This window comes from Pristis pectinata, chromosome 15 (assembly GCF_009764475.1).
Source record: "Pristis pectinata isolate sPriPec2 chromosome 15, sPriPec2.1.pri, whole genome shotgun sequence".
Classification (NCBI taxonomy): Eukaryota; Metazoa; Chordata; class Chondrichthyes; order Rhinopristiformes; family Pristidae; genus Pristis; species Pristis pectinata.
Window position 1 is genome coordinate 49,940,676 of NC_067419.1, and position 20,445 is coordinate 49,961,120.

The following is a 20,445-nucleotide window of genomic DNA, read 5'->3' on the forward strand; positions in this document are numbered from 1 at the left end:
TCAACCAGCTGGAAAATGTGGGCAGAGAAATAGCAGATGGAGTTTAGTCCAGAAAAATGTGAGATTTGCACTTTGAGAGTTCAAATGTAAGAAGAAAGTATACAGTAAATGCATGACCCTTACTTAGGAGCATTGATGTACAGAGGGATCTTGGGGTGCAAGTCCATAGCTTTCTGCAAGTGGCAACACAAATGGATAGGGTGGTAAAGAAGGTGCATGGCATGCTTGCCTTCATTGGTGGGGGTGTTGCATATAAAAGCAGGGAAGTGGTATTGCAATCATATAAATTTTGGGTAGGCCACATTTGGAGCACTGTGTGCAGTTCTGGTTGCCGCATTACAGGAAGGACATGGAGGCTTTGGAGAGGGTGCAGAAGAGGTTCACCAGGATTAGAGAGTATTAACTGTAAGGAGAGGTTGGACAAACGGGTTGTTTTCTCTGGATGATCAGAAGTTTATAAAATTATGAGAGGCACAGATAGGGTAAACAGTCAAAATCATATCCCCATGGTAGGGGTATCAAAAACAAGAGGGCTAATGTTTAAGGTTTGAGAGGGAAAGTTTAAAGATCATTTACATGGCAAGTTTTTTTTAAACCAGGTAGGTGCTGGAACAGGCTGCCAGGGGTGGTGGGGGAGCACTTGGAAGGCACATGAACAGGTAGGGGATGGAGGGATAGGTACCATATTGCAGGCATCATGGTCAGCACAGGCATGTTGGGTTGAAGGGCCTGTTCAGGGGCTGTACTGTTCTATGCCTTGTCCTCAACAATGCTCAATGACCCATGCCAATACATCCCCACCCCTCATGTCTCAAAATGGCGACCATCCCTTTCTCTCATAGAGTCATAGAGCAATACAGGCCCTTCGGCCCAACCTGTCCATGACAACTACAGTGCCCACCCAGCTAGTCCCAATTTCCTGCATTCAGCCCATATCCCTGCAAGCCCCGCCCCTCCATGTACCTATCCAAGTGCTTCTTAAGTGATACTGTTGTACCTGCCTCACCCACTTCCTCTGGCAGCTCGTTCCATATACTCACCACCCTCTGCATGAAAAAGTTGCCCCTCAGGCCCCTTTTAAATCTTTCCCCTCTCATCCTAAATCTATCCCCCTAGTTTTGGACTCCCCTACCCTGGGGAAAAGACCCTTACTGTTCACCTTATCTGTGCCTCTCATAACTTTAAACATTTCTATAAGGTCACTCCTCAGTCTCCTACGTTCCAAGGAATAAAGACCCAGCCTGGCCAACCTCTCCCTATAACTCAGGCCCTCGAGTCCTGGCAACATCCTCGTAAATCTCCTCTGCGCTCTTTCCAGTTTAACCACGTCTTTCCTATAACAGGGTGACCAGAACTGTGCACAGTGCTCCAAGTGTAGCCTCACCAATAACTTATACAACTGTAACACGATGTCCCAGCTCCTATACTGAATGCCCTGACTGATGAAGGCCCAAACACACCCCAGTCATTGAACATTATACCCCCACCCAGCTTCCCACCCACTGCCCCCAGCAACCATTCCCCACACACCCCCACCCTACACTCACCCCTCACCCATCCCCCTGCAACCACTCTCACCACCCTACCCGGACCCCCACTGACACCCCCCTCTGACTGTGCACTTGGCACTCACCCACTCCACACCCTGCCCCCAATTCAGCCAGGTTCCACCCCAACATCATTCTCCCACCCTGTACCCACCCTCACACATATGCCCCACACCCACCCCTCACACACCGCACATCTTGCACCCACCCTCCACTCAAACACCCAACCCCACTGAGGCCCCCACTGACCCCACCCACTCCCCTACACCCACCCACCACACCCACCTTCACCCACCCCACCCCACCCTCCACACCCACCTTCACCCACCCCACCCCACCCTCCACACCCACCTTCACCCACCCCACCCTCCACACCCACCTTCACCCACCCCACCCCCCCCTCCAAACCCACCTTCACCCACCCCACCCTCCACACCCACCTTCACCCACCCCACCCCACCCTCCACACCCACCGTCACCCACCCCACCCTCCACACCCACCTTCACCCACCCCCCCACCCTCCACACCCACCTTCACCCACCCCACCCTCCACACCCACCTTCACCCACCCCACCCCCACCCTCCACACCCACCTTCACCCACCCCACCCCACCCTCCACACCCACCTTCACCTAACCCACCCTCCACACCCACCTTCACCCACCCCACCCCACCCTCCACACCCACCTTCACCCACCCCACCCCACCCACCACACCCACCCCACCCCCCCCTCCACACCCACCCCCCCCCCCCTCCACCCCCACCTTCACCCACCCCACCCTCCACACCCACCTTCACCCACCCCACCCCACCCACCACACCCACCTCACCCCACCCTCCACACCCACCTTCACCCACCCCACCCTCCACACCCACCTTCACCCACCCCACCCTCCACACCCACCTTCACCCACCCCACCCCACCCTCCACACCCACCTTCACCCACCCCCCCTCCACACCCACCTTCACCCACCCCCCCTCCACACCCACCTTCACCCACCCCACCCCCCCTCCACACCCACCTTCACCCACCCCACCCCACCCTCCACACCCACCTTCACCCACCCCACCCTCCACACCCACCTTCACCCACCCCACCCCACCCTCCACACCCACCTTCACCCACCCCACCCTCCACACCCACCTTCACCCAACCCACCCTCCACACCCACCTTCACCCACCCCACCCCACCCTCCACACCCACCTTCACCCACCCCACCCTCCACACCCACCTTCACCCACCCCACCCCCCCCTCCAAAACCCACCTTCACCCACCCCACCCTCCACACCCACCTTCACCCACCCCACCCCACCCTCCACACCCACCGTCACCCACCCCCCCACCCTCCACACCCACCTTCACCCACCCCACTCCCCTACACCCACCGTCAACACCAGCCACTCTGCACTGACAACACGCACCCTCACCAAGACACCCACGCACCCCCTGCACCCTCCCTCACCCTCACCCTCACCCAGCCCGCCCTCGCCATCCTGCAGGCCCCGCCCGTGCGGTTGCCGGGGCGACGGGGCCGCCGGGTGAGGGGTCAGGGCGGTGGGCGGGACGGTGTGGGGAGCGGCTGCAAATCGAGTCTCAGGCTGTGCCGGGGCCTCGGGATGGCGGCGATGGAGCGGGAGGTGGAGGCGGCGCTGACGGCGCTGGAGAGCGGCGGCGAGGCCGAGCTGGAGCGGCAGCTGCGGGGATTCAACCGGCAGGTGAGTGGCGGGCCCGAGGCCTCGGGCTGCCGTGCACTGGAGCCCGGAGCGGCGGCGGCCGGTGGGGAACGGGATCAACGGCCCGCCCTCGGCCTCCCGTCGGCCGCAGCCGCCCGGGACAGAGCCGGGGCCCGGATACCTCCTCCCATAACCCGATACCCCCCTCCCCTCCCCCTCCCCCCCCTCCCCTCCCCTCCCTCCCCTCCCCTCCCCCTCCCCCTCCCCCCCTCCCCTCCCCCTCCCCCCTCCCCTCTCCCCCCTCTCCCCCTCCCCCCTCCCTCCCCCTCCCTCCCTCTCCCCCTCCCCCCCCCCTCCCTCCCTCTCCCCCTCCCCCCCCCCTCCCTCCCTCTCCCCCTCCCCCCCTCCCTCCCCCTCCCTCCCCCCCCCCTCCCCCCCCTCCCCCTCCCTCCCTCCCCCCCCTCCCCTCCCTCCCTCCCCCCCCTCCCCCCCCTCCCCCTCCCTCCCTCCCCCCCCTCCCCCTCCCTCCCTCCCCCCCTCCCCCCCTCCCCCCCCTCCCCTCCCTCCCTCCCCCCCTCCCCCTCCCTCCCTCCCCCCCCTCCCCCTCCCTCCCTCCCCCCCTCCCTCCCTCCCCCCCTCCCCCCCTCCCCCCCTCCTCCCCCCTCCCCCCCCTCCCCCTCCCTCCCTCCCCCCCCTCCCCCCCCTCCCCCTCCCTCCCTCCCCCCCCTCCCCCTCCCTCCCTCCCCCCCTCCCCCCCTCCCCCCCCTCCCCCTCCCTCCCTCCCCCCCCTCCCCCTCCCTCCCTCCCCCCCCTCCCCTCCCTCCCTCCCCCCCTCCCTCCCTCCCCCCTCCCCCCCTCCCCCCCTCCTCCCCCCCTCCCCCCCCTCCCCCCCTCCTCCCCCCCTCCCCCCTCCTCCCCTCCCCCCCCTCCCCCTCCCCCCCCCCCCCCCTCCCCCCCCTCCCCCCCTCCCCCCCCTCCCCCCCCTCCTCCCCCTCCCCCCCCTCCTCCCCCCTCCCCCCCCTCCTCCCTCCCTCCTCCCTCCCCCCCTCCTCCCCCCTTCCCCCCTCCCCCCCTCCCCCCCCTCCCCCCCCTCCTCCCTCCTCCCCCCCCTCCCCCCCTCCTCCCCCCCTCCTCCCCCCCCTCCCCCCTCCTCCCCCCTCCCCCCCCTCCCCCCTCCCCCCCTCCCCCCTCCCCCCTCCTCCCCCCTCCCCCCTCCCCCCCCCTCCCCCCCCCCTCCCCCCCCTCCCCCCCCTCCCCCCCCTCCCCCCCTCCCCCCCTCCCCCCCCTCCCCTCCCCCCCCTCCCCCTCCCCCCCTCCCCTCCCCCCCCCCTCCCCCCCCTCCCCCGCCCCCCCCCTCCCCCCCCCCCTCCCCCCTCCCCCTCCCCCCCTCCCCCCCCCTCCTCCCCCCCCTCCTCCCCCCCCCTCCTCCCCCCCCCCCTCCCCCCCCTCCCCCCCCCTCCCCCCCCCTCCTCCCCCCCTCCCCCCCCTCCTCCCCCCCTCCTCCCCCCCCCCTCCTCCCCCCCTCCCCCCCCCTCCCCCCCCCTCCTCCCCCCCTCCCCCCCCTCCCCCCCCCTCCTCCCCCCCCCCTCCTCCCCCCCCCTCCTCCCCCCCTCCCCCCTCCCTCTCCCCTCCCTCCCCCTCCTCCCTCCGTCCCCTCCTCCCTCCCTCCCCTCCTCCCTCCCTCCCTCACCCCCTCCTCCCTCCCTCCCCCTCCTCCCACCGTCCCTCCCTCACCCCCTCCTCCCTCCTCCCCTTCCCCACCCTCTCTATTCCCCCTTTCCTGCTCCCCCTTTTCCCAATTCCTGCTATATTTCTACTCCCATCTCTCCTTTCCCGCACGTTCCCTTTCATTCTCGACTGCCCAACCCCTCCCACCTCTGTTCCCTCTTTCTCTGCCCGTACACTCTCACCCTTATGCATTCTGTAGTTTTGTTAATAAAGAAAAAGCAATGTTATATTTTAATTTGATCTTTTTCTCAATTTCTTCTGCTTGATATGAAACACAAGTGACGTGTAAAAAAAATGTAGCAATTTGCTATGAAACTGTCCTCTAATCTAATCAAGGGAGGTTGGCTTAATCCAGGATGAAGTAAGGCATACAGACAATTTAGATTCAACTGCTTTACTCTGAGGAAGATGAAAGCTTGCAATAAATACCCAGGGAGGTGGGGCTGGGCAGATCGTGTGGGAACATTTACAGTTGAATTGGAGCAGAATTTGATGGCAGCATTAAGTAACTGAGTAGTTTTTATAAGCTTTCCCCATGGATGAAGGGCCTTCTTGCAATGTTTTCTCTTGTTTCTGACATTGCAGTCATTTTCTGTGTGTTTTATTTAACAGAACAGCCAAACTTTCAAGTTTGATCAAAAGGAACAAGAGGCAAGAAAGGTAAGGAGCTGATAAATGCCCAACAACCCCACAGAAATGTTTGCTGTAAATGCATGGTCATTTAGCAGTATATGAACAATGTCAATGTACATGATTGGCGATCTCATCCATTAATCTAGGAGCAGAATTCTGCAGACTTTAGTTCCCATGTGACCTATATAATAAACACAATTTTTGCCATCCTTATGTTTAAATATTTTGTTTGATACAGTTTAAATAATGCACAACTTTAACTAAGAAATTAAATGAGAATGATCTGCAAAACTCTTGTAAGGATGATGTTGGGTTTCTGAAACATGGGACTTCTTGTACCTGCCTGTGAGCTGAAAGGAAATGAGCTGGGGTTTACCAAGATTCCAATCTATCAGACTGTTGGTGTTAGAATCCAAGCAGCTTTGCACTTGAAACCAAGAGCCCAGTACATTCTAAAACCAGATTTACCAAATGCAGAGTTAACATACACCTTACAAGGTGAAGTGAGGGAGGACAGGGCTTTCTGTTAGGAGAAAAGTGGTTTCCATTAAACTGTCCATTTACAACAACAAAATTAATGTGCAAACATTCTTTTTTTAATTTTTTTTATTTACAGCATGGTAACAGGCCTTCCTGGCCTAACGAGTCCACGCCGACCATTTTAAACCCAATTAACCTACCCGTATGTCTTTGCAATATGAGAGGAAACCAGAGCACCCGGAGGAAACCCACGCAGACACGGGAGAACGTACAAAATCCTTACAGACAGCGACGGGAATCGAACCCCGATCGCTGGAGCTGTAATAGCGTCGCGCTAACCGCTACGCTACTGTGCTGCCCTTACACTACCGTGCCACCCTTAATGGACTGAAAATACCACAGGCATTTTAAAGCTACTTAATTTTTGGTCTGCTGTGCAATTGATACCAATGCAGAAACATTTATTTTGACATTACCTTTTAATGTCCTCAGCATGTTCCAGAGTGCTTCATGCCCAATTCATTCATATCTGATGTTCAAGCACTGTTGTAATGCAGTAAACATTACTATCTGGCACTGGTGAAAAGCTTGAAGTGGAGGTCCAAAACAGCTTGGGGGTCTGCAATTGTAGATCATTAAATGTCATGGAGAGACACAGAGAAAGAATCACAAAAGGCCATTGGAATGCTGGCTTTTATGTCTAGGTGACTGGATTACAAAGGGTTGGAAGTTATGGCACAGCTATACAAAGCCTAGTTAGTTCATTCCTTGGGTACCATGAGCAGCTCTGGGCAATGCACCTTAAGGAGGATAGAATAAATCTGCAGGGAGTGGGCTCTTGGGTTGAATTGCTCAAGAGAGCTTATAGAAACTTGGAGCCACACAAAAAAAACCCTAAACAGTCCTTCCAGGTGAGGCAGTCCTTTACATATGAATCCACTGGTGTCATTTATTGCATACCCAATGCAACTGCACCGTGTGATGAATTGACCTGTACGATCGGTGTGCAAGACAAGTTTTTCACTGTACCTCGGTACAAGTGACTAGAATAAACCAATACCAATACAGTGCGGCCTCCTCTACATTGGTGAGACCCAACACAGATTGGGGGGATTGCTTTGTCGAACACAATTGCTTCATCCTCTGTGACAGCCAGGATCTCCTGGTAGCCAGCCATTTTAATTCCACTTCCCATTCTCACACGGACATGTCTGTCCACAGTCTCCTCTCCTGCCAAGTTGAGGCTAGACAAAGATTAGAGGAACAACACCACAAAATCTGTCTTGGTAGTCTCCAACCTGATGGCATCAACATCGATTTCTCTAACTTCCGGTTACCACTCCCCTCGTTTTACCCCCCCCCCCCCTTTGTTTTCCCTTATCCCTCTGGCTCCATTAACCCTTCTTTTTCCCCTCCCCCACACTCACAATCATCACCCACACCTTCCTCCCTCTGGTTCCCCACGTCCTTCCCTTTATTCCATAGTCTACTGTCCTCTCCTGTCAGATTCCATCTTCTTCAGCCCTTTGCCTCTTCCACGTATCACCTCCCAGGTTCTCACATCATTCCCACTCACTTCCCCCCTCCCCCCACCTTCCTACCCTCCCCCTCTTGCCTGGATCCACCTATCACCTGCCAGCTCATGCTCCTCCCTCCCCCCACCCTTTTATTATGACTTCTGCCCTCTTTCTTTCCAGTCCTGATGAAAGGTCTCGGCCTGAAACATCAACTGTTCATGTCCCTCCATAGATGTTGCCTGACCTGCTGAGTTCCTCCAGCATTTTTTTGTGTGGGTTGCTCCAGATTTCCAACATATGCAGTTTTTCTTGTGTCTCACAGAAACTTGGGTTGCTTTCCCTGAAACGTTCTTACAGAGCTTGACAGATGCATAAGTACGTTTCCCCTGGCTGTGTTGTCTAGAACCAGGGATCATGGTCTCAGAGAAAGGGGTCAGATACTGAAGACCAACATGAGAAGATTTTTTTTTCACCCAGAAGGTAGTGAATCTTTGGAATTCTTTACCCAAGAGGGCTGTGGAGACTTGGTCACTGAGTACATTGAAGAAATAGAGAGGTATTTTTAAATATTCAAAGAAATCAAGGGATATGAGTTATTGTAGGAAAGTAGCACCAAAGATAACAGATCAGCCATGATGTCATTGAATGGCAGAGCAGACATAAGGGGCAGAATAGTCTGCTCCTACCTCTCATGTTCTTGCAAGCTGTCGTGAAGCCCTGAAGGTGCTGACCAGATTGGGCTGCCTTCCAGGTTTGTCAAGGTCCAGAGGTGGCTTCCCTATCTGATTACTGCTATCATCCAAGACAGTGGTTGTGTTAGTTGTAATCTATCAGAATTCCCACAAGCTTGGAAAGCATAAATGTAACACCACTATTCAAGAAAGGAGGGAGAGAGAAAGCAGGAAACTAAAGTCCAGTTAGCCTGATATCTGTTGTAGACTCATATAGCATGGAAACAGGCCCTTCGGCCCAACTGGTCCATGCTGACCAAGATTCACATCTAAGCTACTCCCGTTTGCCCAGGTTTGGCCTATATCCCTCCAAACCTTTCCTATCCATGTACCTGTCCAAGTAGCTTTTAAATGTTGTTAATGTACCTGCCTCAACCACTTCTTCTGGCAGCTCATTCCATACACTGACCACTCTCCCTGGGTGAAAAAGTTGCCCCTCAGGTTCCTATTAAATCTCTCCCCTCTCACCTTAAACCTATGGGATAAACATTCTGACTGTCTACCCTATCTGAACCTCATAATTTTATAAACTTCTATCAGGTCTCCCCTCAACCTCGATGCTCCAGAGAAAACAACCCAAGTTTGTCCAACCTTTCCTTATAGCTTATACCCTCTAATCCAGGCAGCATCTTGGTGAACCTCCTCTATACTCTTTCCAAAGCTCCACATCCTCCCTGGAATAGGTTGACTAGAATTGCACACAGTACTTCAAGTGCAGCCTGACCAAAGTTATATATAGCAGCAATGTGACTTCCTTAGTCTTGTATTAAGACATAAAAATTTTGGAACTTGAGATGGTTAATGGGGATGTCTTGGGGACAGTCCACATTATAGCAGAGGAGGTGCTGGATGTCTTAAAATGTATAAAGGTAGATAAATCTCCAGGGCCTGATCAGGTATATCCAAGAACACTGCGGGAACCTAGAGAAGAAATCGCGGGAGCCCTGGCTGAAATATTCATCATTGTTAGCAATGGGTGAAGTGCCAGAAGACTTGAGGGTGGCTAATATTGTGTCTTTATTTAAGAAGGGCTGCAAAAAAAAACCTAGGAACTGTAGACCAGTAAGCCTAACATCTGTGGTAGGTAAAATTACTAGAGGGGATTCTGAGGGACAGGGTATACATGCATTTGGAAAGACAACTTGATTAGGGATAGTCAACACGGCTTTGTGCATGGGAGATGGTGTCTCACGAATTTGACTGAATTTTTTGAAGAAGTAACCAAGAAGGTCGATGAGGCCGGGGTGGTAGACGGAGTCTATATGGACTTCAGTAAGGCTTTGATAAGGTTCTGCTTGGTAGGCTGCTATGGAAGGTTAGGTTGCATGGGATCCAAGGAGGATAGCTGATTGGATACACAATTGGCTTGATTGTAGAGGGTGATGGTGGAAGGTTGTTTTTCGGACTAGATACCCATGACTGGTGGTTTTCCCCAGGGCTCGGTGCTGGGCCCATTGCTATTTGTCATCTATACCAATGACTTGGATGAGAATGTACAAGGCGTGGGTAGTAAGTCTGCAGGTGTCATTAAAATAGGTGATGTCATGATCAGTGAAGACAGTTCTCAGGATTTACAGAGGGATCTTGATCAGCTGGGTAAGTGGGCTGAGGAATGGCAAATGGAGTTTAATTCAGATGTGCAAGATATTGCATTTTGGGAAGACAAATGAGGGTAGGACTTTCACAGTGAACGGTAGGGCCCTGGGGAGTGTTGTAGTACAGAGAAGCCTAGGAGTACAAGTACATGATTCCCTTAAAGTGGTATTACAGGTAGACAGGGTGATGAAGAATGCTTTTGGCACGCTGGGCTTCAACAGGGATGGTATTGAGACATTGGGATGCTATGTTGCAGTTGTACAAGATGTTTGTGAAGCCGCATTTGGAACACTGTGTTCAGTTTTGTTCGCCTGTTATAGGAAAGATGCCAGTAAGCTGGAAAGAGTGCAGAGGAGATTTAAGAGGATGTTGCCGGGACTGGAGGGACTGAATTATGGGGAGAGGTTGAGACTTTATTCATTGGAGAATGAGAGGTCATCTCATAAAAATGTGTAAAATCATGAGGGGAATGGATAACACGAACGTTCACAGTCTTTTTCCCAGGAATCAAGAACCAGAGGGCATAGGATTAGGGTGAGGGGCAGAGATTTCATTGGAGCCTGAGGGGCAACTTTTTCACCCAGAAGGCAGTCAGTTTATAGAATGAACTGCTAGGGGAGGGGGTTGAGGCAGGTACATTAACAACATTTAGAAGACACTTGGACAGGTACATGGATAGAATAGGTTTTGAAGGATATGGGCCAAACAGGACTAGCTTAGATGGGAATCTTGGTTGGTGTGGACCAGTTGTGCCAAAGGGCCCACTCCTGTGCTGTATGACTCCATAACTCTACTCAGTGCCCTGATCAATGAAGGCAAGCACGGCATACACCACCTTCACCATCTTATCTACTTGCTTGGCCACTTTCACGGATGGCCACCTATATGTTTGGGGAATTGACAGGATGAATACTAGGAGGATGCTGTCCCTGCTGGGTTATCTAGAACTGGGGACATAGGTTCAGAAAAAGGGATCATCCATTTCAGATGGAGGTGAGCAGGAATTTATTCCTTCAGAGTTCCCTCAGAATGCTGGAAAAAAAACAGGTCAGGCAGCATTTGTGGAAAAAGAAACAGTCAATGCTTTGGATCTGTGACTCTTCATCAGGACTGGGGAAGAAAGAGATACGTTAGTTTTCTGTAGAGAGAAGGTAGGGTAGGGATGTGTAGAAAAAAGGAAATATCTGTGTTAGGATGAGTCAGAATGGCTCAACGGCAGTAGTTAGCAGCACAATAAGCTTCTTGGTAAGTGTACTGTGTTGATAATGGTAAGGTGGTGGGACCTGCCCAGGAAACTGGACTCACTCTGAGAGCAACTTACACAGCGAGTGAATTCTGGGTGGTTTAGGGGGGAAAAAAATGGGTCATTTAAGAAATAAATGTCATTATGAGGGTTCCTTAGGAACTTTCTTCAAGGGTGAGTTGTCAGTCTTTGTCCCATATTCTCCATGATCTCGACCTGAAATATTTTCTCTCGTGTTCATTATTTTTTCCCTACTTTGAGTACATTGATGTTTGATTATAAGTTTTTTCTCCCAGTTTTGATTCTGATTTTTGGTTCTGACTTTCGATCTTTGTGTATCGATTCCAAGTGTTCTTTAATTTTCTTTAAATCAACTGAGGTTGGGAGGACAAGTTGTTCTTCAGATATATTTGTGTTTGTGGGACAATAGGCGGTAGGAATTCCATGCTGATCTCAAGGGGAATTACTGAGGCCATGACTTGTGGTCAAGACATTCTACTGCAAGTGCCAAACCTAAACTCAGACTCTTGGTCTTGCACGTATGTACAGTACGTGAAGTGGCTGAGTCCAGTGTTTATATATTTTCTCCTTGTATTTAAGAACTCTATCTTCTCAATAAAACACTGACAATGAGAGATAATCTGGTTGAACTTAAATGCCTCGGATGGTTCTGACTGCTATGTGTTAGCAAGGGAGGGAGAGCCTTGAGAAAGGCCCCAAACTTGTTGCTAAGATACATGACTTGACTCTTCCAGCCATTTGTGTTATTTATAGATTTAAAAAAAATGTCTGTCAGTGATGGTGAACACACAAGTCTTGTACAAATGCAAACTTCATTCAATGTGATTCTAAAGTTCCTTTTATCTTATTTCAACTCTTTGTATTTTCTTTTGTTTCCTCGTTGCACACCAGTGGCTAAGAGGATGTTTAGCTGGGGAATGTTGTGCTGCAGCAAAAAGACAAGCGAACAGTGTAGTGGATGTTTTCGGGGCTGCTGGCTGGCAGGGCAGAACCCTTTGTGCCCTGGTCTAGATTTATGGTGACCTCCGGGTACCCTGTTATTTTGGTCTAGTTTGTGCTGCTTTATAAGTCAAATGAGAAGGTAATCTCTGACCGCAGCAAGCCTTACTGCCAGTGCAGCCTGGATTTAGCTGCTACTGTCAAAGACGGAGTGCAGACAACAATAGAAATTCAGATCCCAGCTGTAACCCTTTGAGCCTGCTCACCATTTAACCAAAACTCCCATCTGTTTTTTCATCCCTGTTCACTTTTGACTTGTCTACATATTTAAAATTTAAATTACGATTTTAAATCTTCACCTTTATTTTCAAATTTCTCCGTGATCTTGCTGCTCCCTGTTTTTGGAATCTGTAATCCCTGTCTGCTTTCATGCCTCTGGCTTCCTTGGTTTTAACCACTCCACAGCTGGTTGCCTTCGGGTGCCAGAGCCCACAGCTCTGGACGTCCCTCCCTAGACTTTCTGCCTTTCTTTCTTTAGGAGGCTTTCTCAAAACTACTTCATTGACCAAACTTTTAGTCATCTGCCCTGATATCTTGTTTTGTGATTAGCTTGAAAGATACTCTTGATAATGCTCCTGTGAAGCTCCTTGGAGCAATTCGGTGCATTAAAAGGTGTTGTAGAAATACAAGTAATATGAAATTCCTCAGTAATTCAAAGGAGAAGGGTTCAGTACAGAGATCTGAATGAAATATCGGGTATAGTGGGATCAGGTCACTTGTACTTAAGTAAATTTAGCACCTGATCAAATCTGAGAATGTGGTGGTTAAGATCTGGGAATGTATAAGCATTAGAGTCACAGAGCACAGAAACAGGGCCTTCAGACCAACTGGTCCATGCCGACCAAGACACCCATTTAAGCTGATCCCATTTTCCTGTGTTTGGCCCATATCCCTCCAAACCTTTCCTATTCATGTACCTGTCTAAGTAACTTTTAAATGTTGTTATTGTACCTGCCTCAACCACGTCCTCTGGCAGCTTTTTCCTCTGGTTTCTATTAAATTTCTCCCCTCTCACCTTAAACCTGTGCCCTCTAGTTCTTGATACCCCAACCCTGGGAAAGAGACTGTGCACATTCACCCCATCTATGACCTTCATTACTTTATACACCTCTGTAAGATTATTCCATGGAGTGTAGTAGAATGAGGGGCAAAGTTCCAGCCTGTTCAAGCTGTCTCCATAACTCAGTCCCTTGAGTCCCAGCAACATCCTCGTAAATCGCCTTTCCATTCTTTCCCATTAATGGCATCTTTCCTTTAGCAGGGCAACCAAAACTGAACACAGTATTCCAAATGTGGCCTCACTAACGTATTGTACAACTACAACATAACATTCCGACTTAAACAAAAATTAAAACAATAAAATGGATGAGTTAGTTCATGGAAAGCAGTGATAGATTTTCATTGCTTACAATTTACACTAATTTTGGTGCATTATTAAATCTTTCTAGGACTGCATTGTACCACCTGTGCTGATCTATATTAACATTAAGAACATGCATCCCAAATGCATCACTACAAGCCTCATAAGAGATGTTAGCACAGTAGAGGGGTCAGTTTAAAAGTGCATTAGTGAAGAGAGAGGTTGGAAAGTTTAAGAAAGGAATTCTAGAGTCAGATAATGAAAGCACAGCAACCAGTCTTGATACAACAAATGGAATCCGTCCACCTATTGCTGAAGCCCATCCTTGGGATGATTTGCTTTGCTTTGTCCATTGGTTGTTGCATCATTTTCTGTAACTTGATTGGTTCACAGTAACCAAGCAGCCATCAGCTTCCCTGTGCTGTGGATTTTTTGCCTGCCTAGATTGCAGCCCCATTCTGAGTCTGCCGCCTCAGTCCTGTCCTTACAGTGGCTCCCCAGAGATGCCTCAAAAGAAGGAGTGGTCTTGAATGATCCTCATCAGTTGAATGTCACTTCACCAACTGTACCAGATGCATCCTAAAATCTATTCACAAAGCAACAGAGCAAACTGGCCAAGCAATGGACCTATTGCATCAGAGTTGGCTCTCTGGCCTGTAGAAGGTGATGGGATTCTTTTCATATACCTAGATCATTGTGAAATGTGTCATTGCCTTAAACCCATCTACCAATGGAGTGTTATATTGGGATGGCTGCTGAACCAACAAAAGCTGCCAAGGATCAGTCTCTGCGACTTCTGTTGCCACAACCGGAGGCTTTGTCCTCATTATTGGTCCTAATGTGTAATAATGCACAGTAGTGAGTTCTTGAGATTTTGTTTCCACACATCTGTGTTTGCCAGGGAAGATGGCCACGTCTTCTTCACCCAGCCATGCCATCATCCATACTGTGCATGTTTCATGGGTGTGACTGCTCCACCTATTCATGTGTTGGAAAGCTTTCCTCAGCAGTATGTCTGAGAAAAGAAGGAAGGAAGGACACGTTATTGTGTTAGTTCTCCACCCTGAACTTAGTAACTCAATTTAGTAACTGAACTTAGGACTTGCAGCGGCCTGAAAAGCTTGAATATGTAGATATTAGAAAAGAGATGGTGCTGAAACTTTTGGAAAGCATCAAGTTAGATAAGTCGCCGGGACCAGATGAGATGTACCCCAGGTTGCTGTGGGAGGTGAGGGAGGAGATTGCGGAGCCACTGACGATGATCTTTACGTCGTCGATGGAGATGGGAGAGGTTCTGGAAGATTGGAGGGTTAAGGATGTTGTTCCCTTATTCTAGAAGGGTAGTAGGGATAGCCCAGGAAATTATAGACCGGTGAGTCTTACCTCAGTGGTTGGTAAACTGATGGAGGAGATCCTGAGAGGCAGGATTTATGAACATTTGGAGAGGTATAATATGATTAGGAATAGTCAGCATGGCTTTGTCAAGGGCAGGTCCTGTCTTACGAACCTGATTGAATTTTTTGAGGATGTGACTAAGCACATCGATGAAGGGAGAGCAGTAGATGTAGTGTATATGGATTTCAGCAAGGCGTTTGATAAGGTACCCCATGCGAGTCTTATAGAGAAGGTGAGGAGACATGGGATCCAAGGGGACATTGCAGTGTGGATCCAGGACTGGCTGGCCCACAGAAGGCAAAGAGTGGTTGTTGAAGGGTCGTATTCTGAGTGGAGGTCGGTGACCTCAGGGATCTGTGCTGGGACCCTTATTCTTTGTGATTTTTATGAATGACCTGGATGAGGAGGTGGGTTAGTAAGTTTGCGGATGACACAAAGGTTGGGGGTGTTGTGGATAGTTTGGAGGGCTGTCAGAGGTTACAGAGGGACATAGATAGGATGCAGAGTTGGGCTGAGAAGTGGCAGATGCAGTTCAACTCAGATAAGTGTGAAGTGGTTCATTCTGGTAGGTCAAATATGTTGGCAGAATATAGTATTAATGGTAGGACTCTCGGCAGTGTGGAGGATCAGAGGGATCTTGGGGTCCGAGTCCATAGGACACTCAAAGCGACTGCACAGGTTGACTCTGTGGTTAAGAAGGCATATGGTGTATTGTCCTTCATCAATCAGGGAATTGAATTTAGGAGCCGTGAGGTATTGTTGCAGCTATATAGGTCCCTGGTCAGACCCCACTTGGAGTACTGTGCTCAGTTCTGGTCGCCTCACTACAGGAGAGATGTGGAAGCCATAGGGAGGGTGCAGAGGAGATTTACAAGGATGCTGCCTGGGATGCGGAGCATACCTTATGGAAGCAGGTTGAGGGAACTCGGCCTTTTCTCCTTGGAGCGACGGAGGATGAGGGGGGACCTGATAGAGGTGTATAAGATGATGAGAGGTATTGATCGGGTAGATAGTCAGAGGCTTTTCCCCAGGGCTGAATTGGTGGCCACAAGAGGACATAGGTTTAAGGTGCTGGGGAGCAGATATAGAGGAGATGTCAGGGGTAAGTTTATTTACTCAGACAGTGGTGAGTGCGTGGAATGGGCTGCAGGCAACGGTGGTGGAGGCGGATACGATAGGGTCTTTGAAGAGACTGTTGGATAGGTACATGGAGCTGAGTAAAATAGAGGGCTATGGGTAAGCCTAGTAATTTCTAGGGTAGGGACGTGTTCGGCACAGCTTTGTGGGCTGAAGGGCCTGAATTGTGCTGTAATTGTTCTATGTTCTGTGTTCTCACCAAGGGAGAAGGTGAGAAAGGAATGAAAGGGAAAGTTTGTGTTAGGGTGGAAAAAGGCATGGATTGGTGCTTTGGGAGGGGTGTTTGTTGGAGGTGATTGGCGAGTACTCAGAGCTGCTGTGGTGGGAATGATCCCTCCAGGATGCTGAAAATGGAGGAAGGGGAAGATGTGTTTGTTGGTGGCATCGTACCGGAGGTGCCGGAAATGGCCAAGGATGATGTGTTGAGTGAAGGGGTTAGTGGGGTGGAAGGTAAGGTCAGCAGGGCAGCCAGTGTCTGTGGAGAGAGATGACCTTCCATCAGAACTGACTGTTTTGTTGACCTGAAACATTAACTCTCCCTCTCCACCAGCGCTTTCATTTCAGATTTATTTCCAGCATTTGCAGTTTTTGCTTGTTTTGCCAGTGGTACCCTGTTGTGTTTCTAGACAAGGGAAGGGTTGAGAACAGAAGTGTGGGAAATGAAATGGATGAGGTTGAGTGCCCTGCCGACTGTGATGGAGGCGAGTACCTAGTTGTGGCAAAGGGAAGGCACCTGACAACAACTGGTATGAAAAATGGCTCCAGGAGAATGCATGGGACATAAGATGGAGAAACGCAGAGAATGGAATTGGTCCCTTTAGGTTGAGGTATGGGAAGCAACTGTGAGTGTTGTAGGTTCATGGTAAACCCTTAAACCCAGAACATAAGAAGTAGAAGCAGCGTAGGTCATTTGGCGCTTCCAGCCTGCTCTGCCGTTTATCGAGATCATGACCTTTTATCTCCGTACAATTCCCATGTCCCTTTGTTCCCTAATCCCCTATCAATCTCTGTTACTAATGGAAGCAACGTCCTCATATTCATAGTACGGAATGCATAATTTCTAAAACACTTTAAATTGATGTTGTTATATTCTTATTAGAAGTTACTACTTCTGTTTACATATTTTTACAAAGTAGTTACAACACAGAAACAATTGATTTGGCCTAGTGTGCTCTTACCAGAGTGTATGCACCATGTGAACCATTTTTAGCTCCCATATCAAAATGTCATTAGTTTCCTTGCTGCTTCGCTGTATGATAGTTGTGATCTCTTTAGATATCAGTTCTGAAATTTAAGCTTTGCAGTTTCTAATTATTTGTTATTCTATGATTGGCAGAAATTATGTGATGAAGTACTGAAAGCATTGCAGAAAGACCTGGGGCCAACCTGCCAAGCCACCTGTCTAGAAACTATCCGTATACTGTCCAGGGACAAGAAGATTTTGGCGCCTCTGACCACCAGGCCGGGAATGCTGCTTCTAATGAGGCTGGCCGGATTGGAGTACACACAAAGCTCGACGCAAGAGACCTCCCACTCTGGCGTTAAAGTTGAGGCATTAAAATGTCTGTGCAACATTGTGTTCAACAGTGAGACAGCACAGCAACTTAGTATGGACTTTAAGGTTGTCATTGGAATCTGCGAACGCCTGAAGATGCACAGAGACAAGAACCTGGCACACGAGATTAAGTTCTTTGACTTGCGTCTCCTTTTCCTGTTGTCAGCCTTGCGGATAGACATCAGAACTCAGCTGAAGGAGGATTTGCAGGGCCTGCTGTTGCTTACCGATGTCCTGGAGAGCACGCTGGACATTAAGTGGACAGATAAATATGTGGTGGCCATGAATCACAGGAGTGCTCCCTTGTCTGAAGAGCAGGTGGATTTTATCATTGAGGCACTAAAGGCTCTCTTTAACGTCACGTATGACTGCAGCCAGCAGCAAACTGATGAAGTAAGTTTCATTTATTACTTGAACATCTGAAGAGTGAAGATATTTGGTCCAGTGGGAGAGATGCATTGTCCACTCATCAATCCAACTGATGCTGTAGTTCAGTTTCATTTTTGTCCTTTGTACAATATCCAGGAAGAACTCTGATTGGCTTAAACATATGACAGAAAGGAACTTTGTATACCTGAGAGCGAATTCATTTTCCTCTTTCAGAGATACTGCCTCATTGAGGGCTCACTAATTGTGTAGTAACCTGAGCATCCCTGTTCAGGAACAGATATGGGATCTCTTTGGATGAGGATTGGCTCTATGGTGGCAAGTGGGGATGGACCAGATTTCGGTCAGTGCTCTGTGGACATGGTGAAATTATACCTGAGTAGGCGGGTCTGTAGTAATCAACGACACTGATAAGGTCCTGGATTCATAGAAATTTATAGACGGGGAGACCTGAATAAATCTGTTGAGGTGTTCTTACCAGCCGTGTGTGATTGTGCACATCATGCATCATCCAGACACTGCTTTAATTAATTAGAGATCCACCTAGATTAGGAGAAATAAGTACGAGAGGACATGGCTTTAGGGTGAAAGGGGAAAGGTTTAGAGGGAACATTAGGGGGAACTTCTTCACTCAGAGAGTGGTGCGAGTGTGGAACAGGTTGCCATCTGATGTGGTAAATGAGGGCTCACTCTTACGTTTTAAGAATAAATTGGATAGATACATGGACGGGAGAGGTCTGGAGGGTTATGGACTGGGTGCAGGTCAATGGGACTAGTGGAATAAAGTTTCGACACAGACTAGAAGGGCCAAATGGCCTGTTTTTTGTGCTGTAGGTTTCTATGGTTCTGTTCTGCTTCCACCGTTCCTTAGGTAGTGAGTTTGAGGTGCCTGATGCTCTGTGGGTGGACAGTTTTTCCTCAACTTCCCTCTATTATTAATTATCCACCCCCTAATTATTGATCTCTCCCTTGAGAAATGGATACTTCATATTCACTCTGTCCAAACCTCTCATAATTTTACACATCTTGATTAAATCTCCCCTCAACTTCCCTATGCCAAAGGAAGCAACCACAGGGTGGCCAATCTCTCCTCATAATCAAAATTCTCTATTCCTATGTCACTGTAGAATTCCTCTGCACTCCCTCTTGTGACCAGAGCAAGGACGTAACTAACGTTTTATACAGTTCTAGCATCATCTTTCTGATCTTAAATTCCATGCCTTAGTCAATAAAGGCAGTGTCCCATTTGCTTGTTTACCATCTTATGTACTGGAATTACACTCCGATCCCTCTTATCTTTTACACATTTCAGTGCTCTACTATTTATTGCTTATTCATTAGGGTTAGCATTTGCCTTAATTTCTTTCCCCAATTGCATTAACTCAACTTCACCAGCTTGAACTCCATTTTCCATTTATCAGGCTTTTGACAAAATAAAAGTAAAATCCAATGGGAGAGTGGTAAATTGAATCCAAAATTGGTGCACCAGCAGGAGGCAAAATAATAAAATAAATGGGGGGCTACACAGTCGTGCAACTAGTAGAGCTGCTGCCTCAGAGCTCTAGTGACCCGTGTTCAATCCTGACCTCTGGTGCTGTCTGTATGGAGTTTACATGCTCCCCCAGATTCTCCGCTTCCCTCCCACTTGCTAAAGATGCGAGTCGGTAGGTTAATTGGCCACTGTCAATTGCGCCAGTGTGTAGTTGAATCTTGGGGCCATTGACAGAAATGTGGGGTTAGTGAAAGTTAAAAAGGGATTAGTGTAGGTTTAGTGCAACTCAGTGTTTGGTGGATGGAGCAGATTCCATGATGTGGGATGATTCTGAAAGCAAAGGTTGCTGGAAATATCCAGCAAGTCAGGCAGCATCTGTGGAGAGAGAAGCCAACTTAACATTTTGGGTTAATGAGCATTCATCAGTATGAGGAAAGCTGGAAAATGACTAAGTTTTATACTTTTGAGAAGCATGAGCAGTGGAGAGATGAAGGGGAATGTCTGGGAGAGGGTAGAAACCAAGAGGGGTGAATGACGGAAAGAGTGTGGAAGGGCTGAGGAGGGTGCTGGAGGCTTGTTTATGGCAGATGATTGCTCTGGAGAAGGTACAATTAGGAGGTGATAAATGAGGGCAGAGAAGAGGGGGAAAATAATGCCAGAACAGCAAGGTGCAAAACACTGTAGTTGTTGGAAATTCGATATAAAAGAGATTTCTAGAAATACTCGGCAGGTCAGGTGGCTTCTCTGGAAAAAAATACTCAAACTATTTAGGCTCTCTTGATAAGACAACCCTCTCATCCCAGGAGTTACCCTGGCGAATCTCCTTTGGACCACCTTCAATGTTACTGTATCCTTGTTTTTAAGGTAAAGGGACCAAAACTATTCTCAGTATTCCAGGTGTGACCTCACCAACACCCTGTACAACTGGAACACAACCTCCCAATT

The 20,445-nt window shown here is 49.7% G+C and overlaps 1 protein-coding gene across 1 annotated transcript in view; it reads left to right on the plus strand.

Moving 5' to 3' along the window:
- The first annotated feature begins 2,924 nt into the window (after nt 1-2,924).
- ric8b (RIC8 guanine nucleotide exchange factor B) overlaps nt 2,925-20,445 on the plus strand; it is a 56,645-nt gene continuing 39,124 nt past the window's right edge. Inside the window, exons 1-3 of the mRNA XM_052030658.1 lie at nt 2,925-3,268; nt 5,567-5,614; nt 17,403-18,014. Coding sequence (XP_051886618.1) covers nt 3,170-3,268; nt 5,567-5,614; nt 17,403-18,014 — 759 coding nt within the window. The 5' untranslated portion in view covers nt 2,925-3,169. The remainder of the gene's footprint in view (nt 3,269-5,566; nt 5,615-17,402; nt 18,015-20,445) is intronic.